This window comes from Dryobates pubescens, chromosome 26 (assembly GCF_014839835.1).
Source record: "Dryobates pubescens isolate bDryPub1 chromosome 26, bDryPub1.pri, whole genome shotgun sequence".
NCBI lineage: Eukaryota > Metazoa > Chordata > Aves > Piciformes > Picidae > Dryobates > Dryobates pubescens.
Genome location: NC_071637.1, coordinates 1,527,516 through 1,551,089, shown reverse-complemented (window position 1 = coordinate 1,551,089; position 23,574 = coordinate 1,527,516). Strand labels below are relative to the sequence as shown.

The 23,574-nt window shown below is 52.0% G+C and overlaps 1 protein-coding gene across 2 annotated transcripts in view; it reads left to right on the top strand.

The window, feature by feature from the left end:
* Nucleotides 1-579: 579 nt before the first annotated feature.
* The window catches only part of CBFA2T2 (CBFA2/RUNX1 partner transcriptional co-repressor 2), an 85,531-nt gene continuing 62,536 nt past the window's right edge, over nucleotides 580-23,574 (top strand). For both annotated transcript variants that reach the window (XM_054173371.1, XM_054173370.1), the window contains exon 1: nucleotides 580-675. In XM_054173371.1, coding sequence (XP_054029346.1) covers nucleotides 648-675 — 28 coding nt within the window. In that variant the 5' untranslated portion in view covers nucleotides 580-647. The remainder of the gene's footprint in view (nucleotides 676-23,574) is intronic.

The following is a 23,574-nucleotide window of genomic DNA, read 5'->3' as shown; positions in this document are numbered from 1 at the left end:
CACTGGGACAGCCCAGCCTGGGCTGGGGACAAGGCACTGGGACAGCCCAGCCTGGGCTGGGGACAAGGCACTGGGACAGCCCAGGCAGGGCTGGGGACAAGGCACTGGGACAGCCCAGCCTGGGCTGGGGACAAGGCACTGGGACAGCCCAGGCAGGGCTGGGGACAAGGCACTGGGACAGCCCAGGCTGGGCTGGGGACAAGGCACTGGGACAGCCCAGCCAGCGCTGGGGACAAGGCACTGGGACAGCCCAGGCAGCGCTGGGGCTCAGGGACCTGCACACCCTATCCAGCGCCGGGGACAAGGCACTGGAAGAGCCTATCCAGCACCCCCCAAGGGCCGCAGCCCAGCCCGGGGCCTCTGGCACTGTTGAGCATCTCCTGGTCCGTGGGGAGTGTTCAGCGCAGAGGGAGCGAAGCGGGGAGGCCACAAGCCGTAACTCGGCTAACACTCGTCATTGAATTCCGATGCACGGCGTCGCCCCTAACCCAAACGCCCGGTCCCAGCGGCGGCGCCTGCCCGGCAGAGGCCTCCTCGGGGCGGGCCGGGTAGGCCGCGCCCCCGGCAGCGTCACGGCGAAGGGCCGGGCCGGGCCAGGCCGCTGGGGCCGCGGCGGGGAGCAGGAGGAGGCGCCGAGGAGCCGGGCGATGGTGGGGATCCCGAGCGGCTGCCAGTGTAAGAGCCGCGGCGCGGAGGGGAGGCGCCGGCCCGCTCGGCGCCGCTCGGACGGGGGCGAAGGGCCTAAACGGGGCCGAGGCCGGGGCCGGGGCCGGGCGGGCGGCTGCGGGGCCACCTCGGCCTGGCCGGGCCTCGGTGCGGCCAGAGGCGGAGATGGGGGGGAGGCGGGCAGCGCCGGGGCCGGCCCCGCCGCCAGGCTCAGCGCCCCACGGGCCTGCCCTGCCCGGGCGGGGGTGCAGGGAGGGGAGCTGCGCCCTGCTCGGTTGTGGCAGCAGCACACGTGCGGCTGTAAAATGTCTGAAACACGCGTTCGGCGCGGGGCTGCGCCTCCGCCTGCGCTTTGGTGCCCTCGAAGCGCCGGGCAGCTCAGCCAGGAGCAGCCCCCGGCACCTCCACCTGGAAGAGGTTGTGCAGGGAGGTGGTGGCACTGTGCCTGGAGGTGTTCAAGAAACGTGCGGACTCGGCACTCTGGGGCGTGTCTTAATGGCCAGGGTGGTGTTGCGTTAGACTCGATGATCCCGGAGGTGTTTTCCAGCCGAAACAGTTCTGCGATTCCGTACCTGAGCACTAGCTCAGCAGCGGCCCCGGGGGACGCCCCGCTGCGTTCAGTTTGAATTTCCAGGCTGGATGGGGTTTTGTGACACACAGCCCAGGGCAGGGCTGATGTCTGCAGCCCCCGAGTCACCCCAGTGCTTGGCCGGGAGCAGGTCGGTGGGGTTGGCAGTGGCCAGCCCCGTAACGTGTGCTGACCAGGCACGTGTGTGTAGGTGAAGCCTGTGCAGCATCCTCTGCTCTTCGGGGTTGGGAAGATGAGTAACTGGAGATATGTTTCCTTAATTTCTCAAAACAGGAGGTTTGTTTCCAGAAGAGTTGCACTTTCTGAAAGCAGTGAGGTCAGCAGGGAAGCACATTGCTGCTGCCCACGAGCAGGGTGGATGGTTAGCCCATGTCTCTCGCCAGATTAACCTCTTGCTTATTTTTGTTACCTGTGCCTGTCTGCACAGTATTTGTTTATCCACAGCTGGGAATGGACTGTGAGCCGTTCTGGGCTGAGGAGGGAGGTGCTGGATGGAGCCATGGTGTTGGTGGGTAGAGGATATTCCCAGAGAGGCTGTGTAGTCTCCTCTGGAGGCATTCAAACCCACCTGGACGTGTTCCTGTGTGACCTGCTCTAGGTGATCCTTCTCTGGCAGGGGGGATGGACTGGATGATCTTTTGAGGTCCCTTCCAACCCCTACCATTCTGTGATTTACACAGGGGCTGGATCATGCCCCGAGGTGGTTGTTGGTAAGTCATAGTCCAGTGAAGGGAGAAACGCAGTTAAAAGCACATCTCAAAGCTCAGGAAATGAGGGAATTTTACAATGAGGTGATTGCTCATAGGGAAGCAGTGTAAGGATAGAGGCTGCCACTAATGTGGAAACCACCCTGGAAGCTGTTTTCCCGATATGGAGAAGGAATTAACAAGTGAGGGAAGCTGGAGAGGCTGGGTGGCTGTTTTATCCTGCTGCTTCTTGCAGAATGTGTGGAGATGTTTGGAGTGAGGTTGTTATGCCTTCAGGCAGTCACAAATACTAAAGTCTGTCAAAGAATGTGGACTCAAACAGCCGGTGGCCCAGGTGGCTGCGACAGGAGGAGGGCGCAGTGGTGGGCAAGCTGTGTGAGCATCCACGTGGGTTTGCAGAACTCTGGTACCTGGTTGACAGCCTCCTAATCTCATTGCCAGGGAGGGCTCTTCATTTTGTCTGCCTTGAAGAAAAAGTCCCACAGAAGGAGCCTGGGTGAGATCATCTCCATTAACCTTGCTGTCCAAAAGTCAGCCCTCTGTGCCTGATCTTCTTTCTCCCTTTGCAGTTGCAGCAGACACTTCTGAGGGTGATTCATCTCACCAGGCTTGAACACCTCTGTCTGGATGAGACAAATTATGGGCTGGAGGTGCCTGGGCTTTTTCATTGACTGCAAAGGGATTTCAGGATAGCTGGTTTAGGCTTTGGCAAAGAGGGATTAGATGAAACACATCCCACCAGTGTGTCTGCTCATGGTGTAGCTTGATGGTGTTTGCAGAGGCAGATCAGATTCCTGGTTTCTTTTAAACTGAGTGCTGGGATGAGAGACAGGCCTTTGAAATCCTGCTTTAAAAGGATTTAAACTGAAGCTAAGGGAGACCTCGATCTTGTACCTAAAACCTAGGTTCAGGGAGGTGTGTGAGACCAGTACCTCTCTCCTTAGTGACTCTCTCTGCAACCTTGGGCAAGTTGCTGAATGTTTCTCTGGATGGTGGCAAGAATATGTACCTGTATGTGTAGCCACTTGATTTGGCAATATTAAACCATGGCTGAGATTAGGGCTTTTCGTCTGGGTCCTGCTGACAGAATTGAGCCAGGAAGCAGCTCAGCTGCACTGACCCTTATGCCAGCAGGTACTGCAAGGATACAGGCCCCTGAATAGAGAGGGTGACAGGCACCTGGGATACTTTGTACAACTCAGTGGCAGCTAAAGCATCATTTTGCTACCTTTAGTGTGTCTGTGACTCAGCATCTGCTGGTGAAGTGCTAATGGTAGCCCTGGTGAGCCATACAGCATGAAAAATTTCTTTACTGGAAGAGTGGTCTGGCACTGGCACAGGCTGCCCGGGGAGGTGGTTGAATCTCTGTCCCTGGAGGTGTTAGGGATTATGTAAACATGGCGCTTTGGGACATGACTTAGTGGGCATGGTGGTGTTGGGTTCATGGCTGGACTTGATGATCTCAGAGGTCTACCATTATGATTCTATAGTTGTGAGTGGAAAGTGTAGCAGTGGCCTTTTTTTTATCCCTATGCATGCCATAAAGTAGTGGGACTAATGCTGGGTGCATCCTTGCAGCATCACTGCTGCTTTTCTCCACGTGGACTCACTAGACACACACTTTGTTAGCCTCTATACAAACTTCTCCCCCCAACTAAACACATCTGGATTTTTTAATCCTCATGATCTCTTGGGAAGAGGTCTGTCCCTTCCTGTTAGGGCACCTAGTTGCTGTAGCAGCAGGTTCCTCCAAACACATCACCTGGGATGCTCCCACCTAGCTTTTGTGGGCATTTTATCAGGACCCTTCTGACAAAGGAGGAGGAGAAGGAGGTATGGAATCCTAGAGGAAAGAAAACTGGGAGGCTGTACATGGTTGGTTCGATTCTGGGCACTATAGCATAAGAAAGACATTGAGGTCCCAGAGGGTGTCCAGAAAAGAACAGTGAAGCTGGTGGAGGGGTTTGAAGGCACCATACAAGCAGCAGCTGAGGTTCTTTGCTCTGGAGAAGAGAAGGCTGAGGGGAGACCTCTTTGCTCTCTACAGCTCCCTGAAAGGAGGTTGCAGGGAGGTGGGGGTTGATCTCTTCTCTCAAGTAACCAGCAATAGGATGAGACAAAATGGGCTTAAGTGGTGTCAGGGGAGGTTTAGGTTGGATAGAAGGCAAAATTTCTTTGCTGCAGGAACGGTCAGGGATTGGAACAGGTTGCCCAGGGAGGTGGTGGAGTCACTGTCCCTGTAGGTGTTCAAGAAGCTGTAGATGTGGTGCTTCAGTATATAGTTTAGTGGTCGTGGTAGTTGGGTTATGGTTGGACTCGATGATCTTGAAGGTCTTTTCCAACCTTAACGATTCAGTGATTTGTGATCCCACGTGGGGGTAGGCTGGTCTGGCTAGGAATGCTTGGGGAGAGAGTCGCAGGCACTGGTGAGGCCGGGCTTGTGTCAGCAGCTTGGTAGTGCTGGGGAGCGGATCCAGAGACCCTCCCTGAGGCCTGCCCTTCCAGCTGGGACTCTTCAGCTGCCTTATCAGGAGCGGTGAGCACAGGAATGCTTGGCCTAACAGCTCCTGACATCCTGGCTGCCCTTTGTGTCCGATGGCCAACAGGTTATTTGCTTTGTACTTCTAAGCTGTGGTGCCTGCTGCCTGCAGAGCCTCTTTGCATCTGATTGGAGGTGCTTGAGCAGCTGGAGGTGGAAGAAGGGCTGCACTGGGGGGTACATCTGTTTGGGCACACGTGGTCCTGTGCTGGCAAACACTTGTGGCTGATCTCTCGGAGCAGGGTCAGCTTTCTTTTCTTACTGAGTATTGTGGGATACAACATTCCGTAGCCGATATTCTTGGAAACAAAACATTTCAGTGGGTCTTGGTTAAGCAGAAACTCACTTTTTGAAAGGACGGAGGTGTCTCAGCCTGCGGCATTTCCAGGTGCAGATGAGATTAATTTGCTTATCTTCGGTGCTGGCAGGTAATTGCCTGTGCTGGGGAGGGGCTGTAGTCAGGATGTTAAAGCACAAAAGAAGTCAAATGGCTCCCATGTTCCTCCCCCACTGTGCAGGCTCTTTTGCATTAAAACACCCTGTCTAGCAGCATTGCAGGCAGGAGCCTTTCCTCCTCCTCCTCCTCCTCCTCCTCCCCGATTAGCTTTGGTGGGGGCCAAGAAGTCAACTTGATGAGTTGTGACTGCAAAGTGCTGAACTTCGGAGGGGAGATGAATTTCCCACCCCCCCAAACCTTGAAACATTTGGAGGCCTGGCAGCGTGTCCGTGGGTCAGTAATGGGCTTTATCTTCTGACATCATTAGGCTCGCTGACATGTGGAGCTTAGAAACAATAACTCGCCTTATCCCTCGTCATGTTTTTCTAATTAAAGACAAAGCTTGGTAAATATTTTTTAAATGATTGAATTTCCCCAGTATGGAAAACACATGTCAGGAGTCGAGCTGCCTGCTCCCCGTGTGCTTTTTCCCACCGCGGCCCTGGCAGCGCCCGGCTGCAAACGCAGCTTTGGAGCTGTGGGTGACAGGTTTATCAGGGATGATTGGCAAGGATTTATAAACCGGGAGGGGATTTACTTTGCTCTCCACCCCGCTTCTCGCCCCCTTTCTCGCCCCCCCACCCCCCCGACCCCCATCTCAAAAATAGGAAATTGGGATCACATTAAACCCTAATTGGTTTGGCTCCAGCGCTCGTTCGGTGGCTGCCAAATAGTTAATTTATTGCGTGAGAGTTTGGCCATGTGTTGAGAGGAAAATTTGCTTGAAGCAAGAGAGCTTTGTGAACTGTACATGCATCCCCCTGCCAGGGCCTGTTCACAGCAGCACCGAGGTGCTTTCCATCCCTACCCAGCCCAGCAGGACGCTGCTGTGGGGCTGCCCTTCTGCCTCCCTCGCACCCTGGCCAAAACGCTTCCAGGGGCAGTTGCCTAAAAGAGCTTAAAGTGGTTTGAGCTGGCCTTGGCGATCGACGTTTGGAAACTGCCAGCTAGATAAGACGTGGGAGGCTCTCCAGAGAATAAATGCATCTGTTTGGGAGATAACAGCAGGCCTGGGCTGTCACCACGGAGCAGGGCCAGGTGGGGAGTCCCCGGGGGTGGCAAGATGGCTTTTCCTGGATGATGTGAGGAGGGGCGGACGGGAAGCAGGCATAATCTGGCTGGTTTCCCATGGCCCTGCAGAAGCCCTCCTTGTTCCTGCCCTTTTCTGTGAGGCTGGTGGCTGTTGAACATCCCAGATCTGTCGTTGCTTGCTGTTGGATCCCAGGCCTCTAGTAGTATTTGGCTCCTGTAAAGGTTTCTGTTCAGCCTGCAGGAGACTCCAGGGGGACCTTAGAGCTGCCTTCCAATACCTGAAGGGAACCTACAGGAAGGCTGGAGAGGGACTTTTGATGAGGGTATGTAGAGACAGCACAAGGGGAATGGTTTGAAGCTGAGGGAGAGTAGGGTTAGAATGGATCTTAGGAAGAAGCTCTTCAGTACGAGGCTGGTGAGACTCTGGAGCAGGCTGCCCAGGAAGATTGTAGATGCCTCTTCTCTGGAGGTGTTCTAGGCCAGGTTGGATGGGGACTTGAGCAGCCTGGGCTGATTAGAGGTATCCCTGCCTGTGACATAGAGGTTGGAGTAAATGATCTCTGAGGCTTCTTCTGACCTAAGCCATTCTATGACTCTGTGATGATTCTGGAGGTTGGGCTCCAGCAGAAGGACTTGCATGGGCTTGAGGGACAAGCAGCCCTCACTTAGGCTCTCACCATCGCTGCATCCACCAGCGCTTGGAGGGGAGGTGTTGGGATTAAAGAGGACGCTGCCGCCCGAGTTAAAGACTCGCTGCTAGCAGGGCTCCAGTTTTAGAGTCTGACTTGAAAGAGGCTGTGTAAGGAATAAATCCATGGCTGTGGCATTTTCTTTCATTTCTCACTGAGTTAAATAACAAACTTGGTGCTGGGGAGCTGCTTCCAGCTCTGAGGCGACAGAATTATTGCCACTGCGCTCAGCGGCACCTTTCTGTGTCAGCTGCTGCTTCCATTGTCAGCCTGATACCTGAAGGCTCAATATTGTGACCCTTTAATTTTCAGCTGTTGAACTGTACCAGGCGAGTTGGCTAAAAGGGAAGAGCTCAGAGGGGAGTTTGAAATGGTTGTGCTGGGGGAGCACTGTGTTTCTTTGGGTATTTCTTAAGTGCTGAGTGGTTAGGAGAAATTGATAGGTAGTAGCAATGCACTTCAGCAATACTTTTCCTTGCCTAGCTCTTGCTTCCTGGGATATAATAAAATCCATTTAGTTCTATTTAGGATTTCAGGCCCAATATAGTAATAGTTTTATTTGGATAATTGTGGCTGTTTTACCAGTAATCAGAACACTGAACACTTCCAGACCTACTGCAAAACCCAGGCTGCGTACTGGGGAGGGTGCAGGGTTGGCACAGACAATGTTAGCTAGTTTTTTTTTCAGGGAGTCAGAGACATCTGAACAATGCAAACAGCAGGACCAGGGCAGTGATTGTGCCCCTGTACTCAGCACTAGTGAGGGAACACCTTTAGTACTTCGGGTCACTTTTGGGCCCCTCACTCCAAGAAGGACATTGAGGGGCTGGAGTGTGTCCAGAGAAGGGCAACTAAGCTGGTGAAGGGTCTGGAAAACAGAGATGGTGAGGAGCAGCTGGAGGAACTGGGGGTGTTCAGCCTGGAGAAAAGGAGGCTGAGGGTAGATCTTCTGGCTCTCTACAGCTCCCTGAAAGGAGGTTGGAGTGAGGTGGGGATTGGTCTCTTATTTCCAAGTAACAAGTGATAGGACAAGAGGAAATTGCTTCAAGTTGCACCACAGGTGGTTTAGTTATTAGAAGAAACTTCCTCACTGAAAGGGTTCTCAAGCGCTGGCACAGGCTGCCCAGGGAGGTGGTTGAATCCCCATCCCTGGAGGCATTTGAAAGAGGTAGAGATATGGTGCTGGGGCCATGGTTCAGCACCATGTTAGAGTTAGATAAGGATTGGTCTGAATGATTTTAAAGGTGTTTTCCAAGCAAAACAATTCTATGATCCTGTGATCAGTTCAACAAAGAAGAGCCGGGATCAAGCCGAGCGTCTTTGCAGGAAGGCAGATCCTGCCCAGGGCTGCTGCCCTGGGCCTGTGCCACCCTGGATTTGTCAGCCATGGCCTGGAGGTGCTAGCAGGGCTAGGTGGGGAAAATGAGACAAATTGGACAGGTACTGGAAACAAAGAGCACTGGTTTGTTTTGGAGAGAGCCTTTCATCCCAAGGTCGGAAGGCAGGTTGAACATCCATCAAGGAGCTGCTGCCCACTTGTGTGTCTCCTGCTTCCTTTGAAATGCAGCCATCTCTGGGATGAGCTCCTCTAATTACTTTGAAGTAGATCGTCCTTGCACCACTTTTGGCAGGCAGAAGGGAGGAATGCTGCACTGCATCTCCAGTCAAAATAGGAGTCAACAACTGGGCTTTTTCTCACCCAGTGGATCTCTCTCCTCTGCCATTAAAGCCAAGTTGGATGGAAGCCTCCTGCCCATTTTGAGCGCTCTGCAGCACACAGCCCCTGCTCAGGAGAAGCTTTAAAGCAGCAAATTATAGCCAGAAATGCTCTGGCACTTTGCTTTCCTTCTGCTGTTGGCTTCCCTCTTCGCACTACAGATGCTAATGGATCACCTTCCCGTGGTAAGTAATGATCCAAGCCCTGCTTCACGTGGTGCTCAGAAACTTGTCGTCTTCAGAATGTTCTTTCAGAGATGCAGTCCCACTTCTAGACCTTCACAGATCACTGCAAAACCTTCAAGTTTAGCTTCAGACCACTTGTGTCAGCAGGAAAACCTACCTCCTGTTTGAGCCTGGGCATGTCCTTGAGGCTGCAGCAGGCTTGTGCCTCAGCTGGGTGCATGTACAAGCTGATGCATCCAGGTTTCTTCCTCCTCCTTCATCAGTAGAAATTGTGTTAAACTTGGTGTCCTTATTGCTAACTTGTCTGCTCCCAAAGACCACGTTTCTTTTTGCCAGGAGATTTGCTTACAGGTGGAGAAAAAAGGCAGCAATCTGGGGAATGGTTTCCAGGGCAAAAAGAGTAACAGCAAAATTGTGGCACCTACAAGGCACACTAGATCTGGGAGCAGATCTGGGAGAGCATCACAGGGACCTTGCCAGGGTGCTGGGCCAGCTCATTTCAACCAGACTGTTACCTAGACAGGTCAGACCAGGTGACTTTTGGGGTCCTTTCCAACTTGGCATTCTGTGATTCGGTGAAACCGTTCAGGGCTGCAAGATGGAGAAGCACAGGAAGAAATCCTTCATCTGCTCTATGCTGTCACCTGTGCATCCATTTCCCCAGCCAAGCCATGCCTCAGCTCTAAAGGTGTACGAGGAGGAGGAGGGTGAGAATTTCAAGACAGAGGCTGGTTCAAGAGCTTGTAAATGTGACAGAGTAACAGGGACCCTGCAAGTGAGCATCATGCTAAACTGAATGTTTGGTGGACCCTCTGCATCCATTCAGTGACTCTTCTGGGTTGCAGCCTCCTGGTCCACATGAGTCTTCACTCTTCACTTGTGGGTGCCTTATTTCCTCCAGAGGCTGCTTTTCTGTGTGAAGGTGTGGACTACCCTCCATATCTGGGTATGCTCAGCACCTGGAAGTTAATCTGATGGAATCTTCCAAGGAAGATAGCAGCAAATAGCCCTCTTTTGGAAAGCTTGTGGTGAGGACCTAGCACAGAGAGCTGCAGAGGTGACCTGCACCAGTGTTGATTTTATCATTGCCATTCCTGCCACCCAAATCTGACAGCACCCACTTGGCCTGAGGAACTCCAGAATTGTTCACAGGCACTTGTTCATCCTTCTTCTTCTTGACAGCTACAGGCTGGGCAGAAAGAGCCTTGAAAGCAGTCTTGAGGAGAAGGACTTGGGGGTGTCGGTTGATGAAGAGCTCCCTATGAGCCAGCAATGGTCTTTGGCAGCCAAGAAGGCAGCTGTGTGCTGGGCTGCATGCAAAGCAGCAAGAGCAGCAGGACAGGGAGGGGATTCTGCCCCTTTGCTTTGCTTTGCTAAGCCCCCACCTACAGCACTGCCTCCAGTTCTGGTTCCCCCAGCGCAAGAAGGACCTGGAGCTACTGAAGTGGGTCCAGAGCAGGCCATGAAGATGATCAGAGGGCTGGAGAACTTCCCCTGTGGGAACAGGCTGGGGGAGTTGGTAGTGTTCAGCCTGGAGAAGGGAAGCCTTTGTGGAGACCTTAGAACAGCCTTCCAGTACCTGAAGGGGGCTACAGGAGAGCTGGGGAGGGGCTTTTGATAAGGGCTGGGAGTGACAGGATGAGGACAGTGGCTTTGAGCTGGAAGAGGAGAGACTGAGACTGGAGATGAAGAAGTTCTTTCCAGTGAGGATGGTTAGATACTGGAACAGGTTGCCCAAGGAGGTTGTGGATGTCCCCTCCGTGGAGGTAGGTGTTCAAGGCCAGGCTGGATGAGGCCTTGAGCAACCTGGGCTGGTGGGAGGCGTCCCTGCCCATGGCAGGGGTGTTGGAACTGGATGATCTGTAAGAGCCCTTCCAACCCAAATGTAGGGGGGAGAGCTGAACCATTCCATGACTCTGTGACTAGGCTTCTCTCATTCAACAGACTGTGATTCTCCCTGTGTACTGATCTCAGAGGAGAAAGAAAACCTCTTTGTGCCTGTGAGCAGGTAAATAACACTCAGAGCACACAAACTGTTGGGCTGGTGAGGTTTAGTTTTTTCTTGCTTTGCCTGTTGCCAGTTGTTCCCCTTTAATAATCACAGCACTGTCCCTTGAGCCCTGTACCTCTAATTGAGAAAGCTGAGTCTGATATATAGTTAAGGGAATGAAATGTGGGTTTTTTTATGGTAAAACACATCTAGAGATTCAGCTCTTGAATGTTGTTTACCACATCTCCTGTTTTCCTTGACCCTCTTGTCAGCAGTGAGGACTTTTCTGATGGTCAGACGAGCAAGGTCTGGCTGGGGCAGAATTCCTTGCCTTCAGTCTCACAGATAGCATCACAATAGTTTGGCTGGCATGGGATCTCTGCTTTTCCCTGAGGATATCCTCGGTGATAAGGATTGCCTCAGTTCCCACCAGCACTGCACTTTTACTGTCCTGACAGTGCTCCTTCACTGGAAGGTGGCCCAGGAAGCCCTGGAGAACCTGGCAAGCACCACACGGAGCTGACCCTGCTTTAGGTGAACTCTGTGCAGATGTGACCCAGCCACTGTCTAAGGCTCTAAAAGCCTCTAAAAGCCCTGATGTTATTTCAGGAGTGTTTCTTCTGCTTGGTGACCTGTGAGTGAGCCCTGTTAGGGACAGCCACTGGAGAGGCCCTTCCCCATAGAACCACAGGATGGTTTAGTTTGGAAGGGACCTTAAAGATCATCTTGTTCAACCCTCCTGGCATGGGCAGGGACACCTTCCACTAGACCAGGCTGCTCAAGGCCTCATCCAACCTGGCTTTGAACACCTCCAAGGAGGGAATATCCACATCCTCTCTGGATAACCTGTGCCAGTGTCTCACCCTCCTCTCTCTAAAGAATTTCTTCCCAATCTCCAGTCTTCCAACCCAAAGCATTCTATGATTTTATGACAGATCTGCCAGGATTTGAGATGTGTCACCAGCAGCACTGTCCAAATAGCTGCCCTGAGCAGAGATGCTCCTCCTCACACCTGTTTTATAGCACAGGAGCAAAATATTTGGGGCATCCAAATAATTTATGTGCTGACAAACAGATTCTGGCAGCTGGAGTGTGAGTTTCCATCTCAGGAAGCTGTTGGCAGAGCTCTGGTAATTCCAGCCACTGATAGAGCACAGGGATGATCCCCAGCCATGGCTGCTTGTGTGGGGTCAGAGCAGTGCTGGTTTTTCTCAGCAGTGGGGTGGTTATTACTTGAGGGTAAAAGCCAGTGTTGAAATATCAATTCATTGGGTTCTTCTCTGGTGCCAGAGCAAGGTCTTGTGAGGGCAGCAGAGGAGGGTCTGAGGATTTCTAGACAATGAGCACAAAGTGGGGTTTTACACCTAAGTGGTTAGGGGGGCCTCTCCCCCCCTCTCTCGCCCCCCAACATCCTGATGGAGTGATTTGGATTTGATGGGTTGGCTGTGCATTGGGTAAGGAATTGGTTGGGTGGTTGGTTCCAGAGAGTAGTGGTCAAGGGCTTGGTATCTGGATGGAGTCAATGAAAAGTGGTGTCCCTCAGGGATCCTGACTAGGACCATTGCTGTTTAACATCATCATCAGTGACACAGACAGTGGAATTGAGTGAACCCTCAGCAGGTTTGCAGATGACACCCAGCTGAGTGGTGCAGTTGACACACCTGAGGAATGGGATCCATCCAGAGGCATCTGGACAAACTTGGAAAGTGGGCCTGTGTGAACCTCATGAGGTTGAACAGGGCCAAGTGCAAGGTCTTGCAGCTGGGTTGGAGCAACCTCCAGTATCAGTCTAGGCTGAATGGGGCTGGAGAACAGCCCTGCAGAGAAGGACTTGGGGGTGTGGGGGGGTGAAAAGCTGGAGATGAGCTGGCACCATGAGCTCACAGCCCAGAACCAGCCATGGCCTGGGCTGATCCCCAGCAGTGTGGGCAGCAGGGGCAGGGAGGGGATTCTGCCCCTCTGCTGTGCTCTGCTGAGACCCCACCTGCAGTGCTGGGGCAGCTCTGGAGTCCTCAGCACAGACATGGAGCTGTTGGAGGAGGGCCAGAGGAGGCCACAGCAGTGCTGGGGGGCCTGGAAGCCCTCTGCTGTTGAAGCCAGGCTGAGAGAGTTGGGGCCAGCATGGAGAAGAGGCTCTGGAGAGACCTGATGGCCTTTCAGTACTTAAGGGCCAACCAGAAAGCTGGGGACAGAGTTTTGAGCAGGGCCTGTTGTGACAGGACAAGGGATGATGGAGATTCAGGCTAAAGAAATGACCCTCTTCCCACAGATTAAAAGAAGACATTTTTGATGCTGAAGGTGATGAGACCCTGGCCCAGGCTGTCCTGAGAGGAGGTAGATGCCCCATGCCTGGAACCATTCCAGGTGAGGTTGGTTTGGGGCTCTGAGCAACCTGCTCTAGTTGCCGATGTCCCTGCTGACTGCAAGGGGGTTTGACTAGATCACCTTAATAGGTCCCTTCCAACCCAACCCATTGTGTGATTTGGTTTTACATTCAGATCCTAGCACTGATTCTCAGTTTTTTCAGAAGCTTGAAAGCTCAGCTTTGAGGTCACCACTTCAACTGCAGCCCAGTTTGGCTTTGATGAAGTTCAACAGCTGTTTGTTGGTCTGTGTGAGATCAGCTGGTGGGTTTGGTGCACTTCCTTGGGGACAGGTCAGCTGTGTCTTGGTGACTCTCATGTTTGGCACGCAGGAGGTGTGCCATGAGCTGCAGCTGGATGAGGTGGAGGTTGTGTTGCCTTCTTGCTCTTGCAGCAGGCAGAGCATGAGGCACTTTGCTGATGGGTGGCATGCAGATGTCGATAGCCATGGGAAATTTGCCTCCAGCCTCGTTAAAGGTTTGATGGTGTCTTGCAAACAAGCACAGGGGAGCTGCTCTCCTGCCTCCTATTCCATTACACAGCTTGAGACAGGCACATCCACAATTGGTTGCAGAGGTCCATCATCCAGTCCCAGTGACTAAGGAATGCTTTATTAGGGCTTTTATGAAATTTGGATGCTTTGTCAAAGGTCCTTTTGTTTCCCCATTAAAGCAGGATTATCCCTCTGGGATTAGCTGTTCCACACGGGTCAAGAGGACGGCCACGCTCCATTTCACAGTGATCTTCTCCTGCCTGCAGAGCAGTACTGTGAAATGACTGAGTCAAAGGGGAGGCTGAGAACCCAGGAGACACAGGGATGCAGGTGCTCAGAAACAGGGCCCAAGAGGAGCTTTAACAAATGCCTGCATGATTGGGCTTGACCCATGAACACGTGGAAGAACTGCAGCGGGCTGCACCTCCAGCACTTCTCAACCATTCAAATGTCTCACCCCAGAGACTGCTGGTGGTAAACAGCCACTGTTGCTGGGCTGGACCTTAGGGAGTGAACTGACAGCTTTCCCATATGCTGAAACAAGCAGGCAAGGAAGACAAGGATCTTCTACATTCAATCCAAACTGACCTCCCAGGCTTGCTTGAACTAATTCCTGTCAGTCTGGCTTTGCAGGGTCTAATTTTTGTCCTCAAATTATCACCTTTCTTCCAAAAGTTTATTACCTCTGGTGTTTTGGTTTGGTTTATTTTGGTCCCTTTATGACTCTGAATTAAGTTTGAATCATCTAAAAATGACTGCTCAGTAACCAGAGGGCTGCTCCCACTGATGCTGTAGTGTCCAGATGTTTGGAGACCATTGGGAAATGGGTTGGGCTGGGGTTTTGAAGTGCACTGTCTCCACAGCTGCAGTTGCACGTTCCTGTGTCCCTGATGGAAATGTTGTCATCATTGAATAAAGCCTTGCAGCAAAATGGTGACAAGAGACACTCAAGCAGCTCTTCTAATCAGGGGAAATACATTATACTGCTGCTTGGGTGTAAAAGGTCTCCAAGAAGAAGAATGAACTCTTGGACTAGAATGCTGCTGAGACTGCAGAGGGGTGTTATTTGAAATGATCATAGAATCACAGGGGGTTGGAAGGGACCTCCAGAGATCATTGAGTCCAATCCCCCTGCCAAGGAAGGTTGACCTAAAGAAGGTCACATCCAGACCTAAAGAAGGAGCACATCCAGGCATGTTTGGAATGTCTCCAGAGATGGAGACTCCACCACCTCTCTGGGCAGCCTGCTCCAGGGCTCTGTCACCCTTACATTCAAGAAGTTCCTCCTCACGTTTAGATGGAACTTCTTATGGTCAAGTTTGTGCCCATTGCCCCTTGTCCTGTCACTGGGCATTGTTGAAAAAACCTGGTCCCATCCTCCTGGCACCCACCTTTTAAATATTGATCAGCATTGATGAGATCTCCCTCTTAGGCTGCTCTTTTCCAGGCTAAAAAGTCCCAGTTCTCTCAGTCTTTCCTCATCAGGGAAATGTTCTGATTGCCTCATCATCTTTGTAACCTTTTGTTGTGCCCTCTCCAGCAAGTCCCTGTCCTTCTTGAACCATGGAGCCCAGAACTGGGCAACTCTGCCTCATCAGAGAAAACTTCACCAGCAGCCCTGGCTGTGTTGGTGCAACCCAGGAGGTTCCACATAAACATAAGGAAAAAGGGTGGCAGAGCCCTGCAGCAGGTTGCCTGGAGAGGTTGTGGAGTCTCTTTCTCTGAAGGCATTCCAAACCCATCTGGATGTGTTCCTGGATGATTTTGTTTAGGTGATCCTGCTCTAGCAGGAGGGTTGGACTGGGTGATCTTCAGAGGTCCTTGCCAACCCCCACCACTCTGTGATTTATAACCCAAATAGGGCTGTAAGTAGGGCAGGAGCTGTTGTAACTCAGATCTCCCCTTGTGAGCAGGGCAGGGCTGCGGCAGGCCAGGTGTTGGCCTTTCACTGCAGCTGCTCCATCTGCAGAGCCAGGTGGAGATGGTCCCCACCGACAACAAAACACAGCTGGGAAGAGTTAAGAGCAGCCCCACAAGGTCCTGTTTCACCTGGGCAGAGCACACTGCCGAGCAGAATTGCCGCAGGTAAACGTGGCCTCAGCTCAGTGGCAGCTCTGGGCAGGGTGATGTGATAAGAGGAAGGAAATGTGTGCTGGGGCTGGCTGATCTCTTCTTGTTCTCACTAGCACCACAGTTGAATGAGCTCTTCCCAGGATGCTGCCTTTTAACTGCCTGTGCCATCAGATCCAAGCCCCCTCTGGAGAAGCTTTGCTGCTGGATGGCTCTTTCTCCCCTCCTGCTCCAGGTTTTTGTGATTGGGGTTTAAATTAAGAACTTTCTTCCTTCTTTTCCCTGAGATCTAATCTTTTTATTAACTGGTGGTGTAGAAAATCAAGACTTGGACAGATGTTGAAGTTTCAAGTTCAGCATTGCAGAGGTTTAGACTGAAGATAATTTTTGGCCTCTTCCTCTTTGTCTCATGTGTATGTTAATTGCCTTCAACACACAGCCCTTTGACTCCTTGCTCTTGGTGGTTGTCTGAAGCTGTCTGTCCTGTGTGTGGGGTGGAACACCGCGGACTTACTTGATGTGATGCTCTCAGCAACTGCTCTTTTCAGTCTGTTGGAGTATCTCCCTCTACCTGCCCTCTCAGGACACGTTGCCTACCAAGTCTGTAGGAGCAGGCAGGGACAGGAGGTGCTGGGTGTGCACAAAGCTCACCCTGCTCCCTCCGCTGCCACAGAGAGCTTGCCAGGAGAAGCAGAGAGTATGAACAGGTCTCTCTTTCTCCTACCTAGAAGTAAGTGATCTGATGACTCCTGTCCTCTTGCATAGGAATGGTGTGGTGTAAAATGCACAGATCCAGTGCAGGTATTTCCCCTTAAGGACTTATGATGGAAAGTAAGCTTTGGGAACTTCACATAGAATCATAGAGCAGTGGGGGTTAGAAAAGACCTCCAGAGACTCAGTCCAACCCCCTGCCAAAGCAGGGTCACCCAGGGCAGGTCACACAGCAATGTGTCCCAGAGTGTCTCCTTTCCATCTCTCTTATTCTGTGGGGAATTTTGTTAGTGCTGCTGACAAGCCCAGGGAGTGAGAGATGTGCATCTCTGGTTGAGGTGGGTCACCCTAAATCTGTGCTGGCTGCAGCTGAAAGCACAGGGTGCAGATGTGGTGGTGTTGGAGGAAGCTGATGCCTCCTGCAGTTGTGGACTTCATCCTTAGCTGGGTTGGTCTCAAGCTTCTGCAGGTTAGTTTATAGGGGCAGGGGGCTGGGATGTGTATTCTGTCACCCTGGTTTCCCTCAGCTCTCCTCTTGAGGGAGAAGCCAGCTGTCTTTGTTGAGACTTGATCTCTCTCTCCCCTTTATTGTGGAATGAGTTTGTTTCAGAGGAATTTTCTGATGGAATCATCCTCCTCTTGGAAAATGTCCATTGGTCAGGACAGAAACTTTCCCTGGGAGCTTTATGTGCTCAGGAGATGGGAAACCACCCTGAGGCTCTGTGATTGTATTTACTAAACTGTACAGCATGGGCTAACTAAATATTTACTGGTGTGAATGTGGTTCTTTGGCATCCTGGTGGAGGGCTGGCTGCTTGACCTTTGGCTGTCCTGGTGTCTCCATGTCCTCTCTAATTTCTGTTTTGGGTTTTTTTATAACCATATGGAAGGAAAAGATCTTAAGTCCAGGTTTCACAAGCTGAAACTAGTTCTGTCCAGGCCTCCTGCTTGCTGAAGACAGTAAATGGTGTCCTCAAGTCGAGGTTTAGCCATTGGAAGTTTTACTGTTGGGCAGTGCAGCTCTTCTTGACGGGGAAGCCGCTGTGAAATCCCTGTGTGAATCTGCAGCATTGCAGCTGCTGCACCAGTGTCATCTGGAGAGATCTGCAAAGTGCTGGAGCACCTTGGTGCAGCCCAGCTTTCTGTGCTTCCCTTTTGGGAAGGCTCCGAGGTGGCACCGGTGCCAGAGAGCTGTTCTGCAGCTGGCTCAGCCCTGCGCCGGGGTTAAAGTGAGCAGCTGCTGCCTGCGCTTTCTGGGCACGGGCTGAGGCTTCACCAGCTTCAAACCTCTCTGGCCAGCGGTAGCTGCAGAGAAGAGGGGCTTGGTCTGGAGTTGAGCTTACTGGGGAGGATGGGTCCTGGTGGGTCCAGCAACACTGCCAGACACCGCAATGGTCCCATGTGTGTGCTCTCTGGGAGGGAAAGGGCCACCCCAGTGTGACCATGGGCTGAGCTTGGCTGCTGCCCCGTGGAGAAACAGTGTAATGGGAATGACAAAGGATTTGGACCAGGGAGAAAAATTCATGTTAGTGCCTGAATAGAGTTTTTAGCCTCTTCAAATTCTTCTCTTTCTTTGAAGTGTGAATCCCAGATGCTGCAGAAGTATTTTTCCAGACATGGCTATGCTGTCTTGCTGTGTGTTTTCCACCAAATTGCTGAATTACTGTTTTCCTTCTGGCCCTCTTTTTTTTTTTTTTTTTTTTTCCCTTTTCATAGCTTTATCTTTGTGTCTGGATGTTTTACATGGCTAAAGCCCATTCCTGTCTAGCATACCAATCTGAGCGCTCCCACATGAGAGCATCCCCTCTGAGCTATCGCATAGGACAGGAATGCTGCCTTTTTTTTCCTGGAAACTCATAAACATGAACTTCCTGTTGACACTGCGCTGTAAATCTCCAAATAGCCTCTGCTTCCGACAGAAAATGAAGGTAATCAAATTTCAGGTCCTCCTTCCCTGTGCCTGGCCCTCCTTGAGCTGCATCCAGCACCCCAGAGGCAGTGGAAGCACAGAGGAACAGGAGGGAACCTGCTGAGAGCTCTGCATCTTTGGAAATGAGTCTTTCCCTTTGTTCCCCTTTTCTTTAGACACCCAAATTCAGATGCAATCCTGATAGAAGCCAGGTGCAGAATCTCAAAGCTCTAGTGACTCTTAAATGGTGCTTCATTGCTTGTTTTCTCCTCTGTTTCTCCCTGCCTCTCCCACCACAGAACTAATCTTCTGGTTTGGGGAGTTCCTCCATCCTCCATCCAGCACAGGCACTTTTGGATAACAAGCTGGCCAAATTCAGGCAGCTGTTAGAAAACTTTGCATGCCACCAGCCATATCACTTCATCTTGCTGTTATTTCTGGTGGGACACAGAACCCATGGTAGCTGTTGGTGAAGTGTTAAGTATAGCATTGGTTCTTCTGTGTTTCATGCAGTGACAGCTTATCAGCCTTGTCCTGTGTGGAGCTGGGAGCCTGATTCAGGGGTTAGGGGTTCCCAGCAGCAGCTGATTGCTCTCTGTGACTTTTAACACTATTGCAATGTGAAGCTGCAAGCTGTATGCTTCACCTTCCTTCTCCTGATGCCAAACATGGCCAACATTGCTGGGAAACAGTTGACAGTGCATGGGGAATAGCTGCCTAGTTTTGGAGGCTGTTCCGTGCTTTGTTTCTGGGTAGGCAGCAGGCACACCTGGGCAGGTGGTGGAGCTTGGTGTAGGTGCTGTGGGTTTGGAATGGTTGGGGGTGACCACGCTGATCTTCAGGCTGTTGGGGATGCTGGAGCTTCGTTGTGCGGTCTGGGAAGGTCAACATGGTGGAAACAAGGAGAAATAAGGTGGAAAGAAAGACATCGAAAGCATGGTAGTGGAAAGGGGAAAAGGATATAGAATTACAGAATTGTTTTTTGGTTGGAAAGGATCTTGAAGATCACTGAGTCCAACCATCAACCTAACGCCACCATGGCCACACTTTTCCTGAACATCTCCAGGGATGGGGACTCCCTGTCCAGCCTGGCCACTCTTGGAGGAAAGAAACTTTTCCTAATCTCCAACCTAACCCTCCCCTGGCACAATTTCAGGCCATTTCTTCTGTCACCTGACACAAAGGGAGAAAAGACCAAGCCCCACCTCACTGCAACCTTCTTTCGGGGAGCTGTAAGGAGCAATAGAGAAAGGAAGGAGGAGCAGTTGCAGGGGACATGGAAGAAGGCAGAGCAACAGGCAGGATGAAAGGGAGATCTGGATGGAGGCTGAGCTCCCTTAATAAGCATCCCGTTAATGAATCTCTTCCCGGGCAGCAGCGCCGGGGTGTGGCCGCCCCGGGGCCGCGCCGCTGCCTCCCTGGCTGCGGGTCCGGGCGCGGGCTCGCGGAGCGCTGTGGGGGGAGCCTCGGCGGCCCGCGCCTGGGTGGGCGCCGCGGGGCCCTCCCCGGGCTAATCGCTCCCAGCAGCGCTGCTGCAGCAGACTTGCTGGAGCCGCCAGCAGAGCTGGAATGCCGGGCCCGGCGCAGAGGCTCCGCTGGCTTCGTGCAGCTCTCCTGCATGGCTTTGGGGTTTTTTCCTTCCTTTCCTCTGTTTCTTTTGTTTGTTTTTTTCCCCTCCTCTCTTTGGCCTGGCCTCCTCTCTCCAAACTCAGCCTCTGTGAAAGCCAACGGGCCGGCTGACAGTGGGAGAGGGGGAGCTCGGTAGAGAGAAAAGGTTACAAGCAAAAAATTCCACCGCCACCCCCCGGCCCCAAATCCTCTCACAGAATGTTGGAGGGTGGAACGGACTTCCAGAGGTCATCCAGCCCAACCTCACTTTCAGAGCAGGATCACCCAGGGTAGTCTGCCCAGGAATGCATCCAGGTGGGGCTGGAAAGTCTCCAGAGAAGGAGAGACTCCACAAGCAATCTGGTCAGCCTGCCCCAGGGCTCCAGCACCCTCACTGGAAGGAAGTTTCTTCTTCTGTGTTCAACTTCGTAGCCAACTGTTCCTTGTCTTATTACTGCACACCACCAAAAAGAGCTCAGCCCCCGCTACTTGACACCCACCCCTCAGATATTGATAGGCATTAATCAAATCCCTCTCAGCCTTCTCCAGACTAAATAGCCCCAGGGCTCAGTCTCTCTTCATAGGAGAGATGCTCCTTGTGCCTCTTCATGTGACTCTCCAGCAGGTCCCTGTCCATCTTCAACTGGACACAGTATTTCAGGTGTGGTCTCTCCAGGGGGAAAAGAACCTCCCTAGACCTGCTGGACACACTTTTTTGATGCCCCCCCCCCCCGACACCATTGGCCCTGTTGGCCACAAGGGAGCACTCCCTCCCAAAAACCACTCACATAAACATTTAAAGGCTAGTTCAGTGGTGGTGTTCAGTGAGGCTGGATGTTTGACGTGGCTAGAAGTTATTCCTTCTAGCATAGCAATTTGAGCACCCTTTAGCAGAGGGAATCCTGTTTGGTGCTAAACCTGTGCAAAGCCAACAAACTGGGATGCTACTGGAAAGCCCTGCTTAAAATCCTGGACTGGTGGCTGCTTTGCTGGGCAAAGTGAGCAAACCAACTCAGACTTTTTAATGTTTTGGGGGTTTAAAAGTGTTTTAAAGAAAGGCTAGTGTTTGAATGTGAGATTTGGATATTTTAAAGTCAAGGTTACAAGGTTAGCACAGTTCTTTTGAGGAGCATCTGAGGGGAGACCTCATTGCTCTCTACAACTCCCTGAAAGGAGCTTGGCACCAGGTGGTAGTGGTGAGGAATCAATCTTTTCTCATGTGCAACAAGTGATAGGACAAGAGGAAAGGGCCTCAAGTTGCACCAGGGGAGATTTAAGTTGGACATGAGGAACAATTTGTTCCCCAGAAGGGTTGTCAAGGCCTGGAACAGGCTGCCCAGGGCAGTGGTGGAGTCCTCATCCCTGGAGAGATTGAAAAGGTGTGTAGATGTTGCCCACAGGTTCACAATTTAGTGGTGACCTGGTAGTTCTGGTTTAATGGCTGGACTTGATGATCTGCAAGGTCTCTTCTAACCAGAATGATTCCCTGTTTCTGTGATTCTGCAAACAAATGGACAACAGTGGATACCGTGGTACTGTGATGGCTGTTGGGTAGCAGGACATGGCTAGACAATGAGGTAGGGAGGTGTCACCTCCTCCAAAGGGCTAGGCAAGGACCAGATCCCCAGCAATATAGAATAGAATAAACCAGGTTGGAAGAGACCTTCAAGATCATCCAGTCCAACCTATCATCCAACACCACCTAATCAACTAACCCATGGCACCAAGCACCCTATCAAGTCTCCTCCTGAACACCTCCAGGGATGGTGACTCCACCACCTTCTCGGGCAGCCCATTCCAATGGGCAATCACTCTGTGTAGAATTTCTTCCTAACCTCCAGCCTAAACCTCCCCTGGCACAGCCTGAGACTGTGTCCTCTTGTTCTGGTGCTGGGTGCCTGGGAGAAGAGACCAACCCCCACCTGGCTCCAACCTCCCTTCAGGGAGTTGGAGAGAGCAAGAAGGTCACCCCTGAAGCTTCTCTTCTCCAGCCTCAGCAACCCCAGCTCCCTCCATCTCTCCTCATAGGGCTTGTGTTCCAGACCCCTCCCCAGCTTTGTTGCCCTTCTCTGGACATGCTCCAGCAAGTCAACCTCCTTCCTAAATTGAGGGGCCCAGAACTGGATACAGGACTCGAGGTGCGAGTCCCAGTCCCGGGGACTGGAGGGGGGGGAAACTCAAGATGAGGTGGGGAAACAGGCTCCTGTTAAAAGAGCCCAAGGTAAAGAAGGAAAAGCCATTATCAGGCAAAAAGCCACAGCCAGCAGGAGGGAAGTCACTGGTGGAGGGAGGTGCAGGAAGCAAGCTGGGACGTAGTGACCCTGCTGTAGGGAAGGGGCTTGGGATCCAGCACGTGCGTTTTATTGCTTGTGCTTTTGATTGGAAATGCTGTCCTGTCTGGGACGAGTCCTGCTGATGAGCCCTGCTTTGATAAGCTCTGACATGTGCTTTCTTGTCAGAGATCTTCCACAGAGGACATAGTGGGGAGCACTGGGAACCCAGAGCAGAGGGCCTGATCTGGGACACAGCTCTCAAAGCACATCATCTCAGCTGCAAAAGGGAGGGTTTCTGCTTCCAGAGCTTGTCTGTGCCATAAGCACAAGCTGCAGGGCACGGCTCTGTAGGGACCCGGGCAGAAACGTCAGATGTAGGCAGGTTACTGTGTTTTCTTGAATCACGGAATGGTTTGGATTGGAAAGGACCTTCAAGATCGTGAGCTGTGGGCAGGGACACTTCCCACCAGCCCAGCTTGCTCAAGGCCCCATCCAGCCTGGCCTTGAACACCTCTGGGGAGGAGGCAGCCACAACCTCTCTGGGCAACCTGTGCCAGAGTCTCCTCACCCTCACTCGAAAGAATTTCTTTCTAATCTCCAGTCTAAATCTGCCCTCTTCCAGCTCAAAGTCATTGCCCCACATCCTATCACTATGAGCCCTTGTTAAAAGTCCCTCTCCAGCACTCCTGTAGCCCCCTTGCAGGTACTGCAAGGCTGCTCTAAGGTCTCCCTGCAGTCCCAACTCTCTCAGCCTGAAGTAGCAGGGAGGTGGCTGAGTCTGCTGCAGTGGGAGCTGCATCAGCACAGCTTCAAAGCGGCGATGCTTCTGATGCCCACCTCAGCTGCTGAGCAGTTAAAGAGTCCCTCACTGGAGGGGCGTGGAAGGATGGATTTTAACAGATCTCTCTAATCAAACAGCACTGGTATTGATCTGGAAAATATTGTCAAGCTGTTGGACCAGACTTAATCCTCTGCAGGCTGGGCTTTCCTCTCTCCAAAAAAAGGGATTACTCATTCTTTCCAGATTCCTGGGCTTGGTTTAAATACCCATGACAGCTACAGAGGCTTGGATTTCTGATCAGAGCAAGGGTGCTGGGTTTAGGAATCCAGTGTGTTGGTTTGGTAGGGAATTCTGGGGTAGGATGTCAGTTCCTGGGTGTTTTTCCTTTACTGTGTGCTCCTAGAGCAGGAATAAGGGAGATTTTGTTTAGGTGTCCCCCTCCCCAGCCCTAAATCAGTGGCCAGAAAGAAAAGTTTCAGTAAGTTCTTTAGGCTGTGCTTAATTCCTTGTTGATCCTTTGCTCCCACTGGTTGGTTGTGCTGTCTGTTGTAGTTGTGGATGTAAACTCTGCCAGCTCACTCAGGGCCAGCTTCTAACATGATTCCCCCTCCCCCCCGCCCCCCTCAGGCAGTGTTGGAATGGCACAAAACCCAAGCACTGCTCAGTTCACTCCTGAAGGAGGCAATATGATTAGATTTACTTGACAAATTAAGCTTGTTAACATAATCTGTCATGTGCTAATTTAAATAGTAGCTG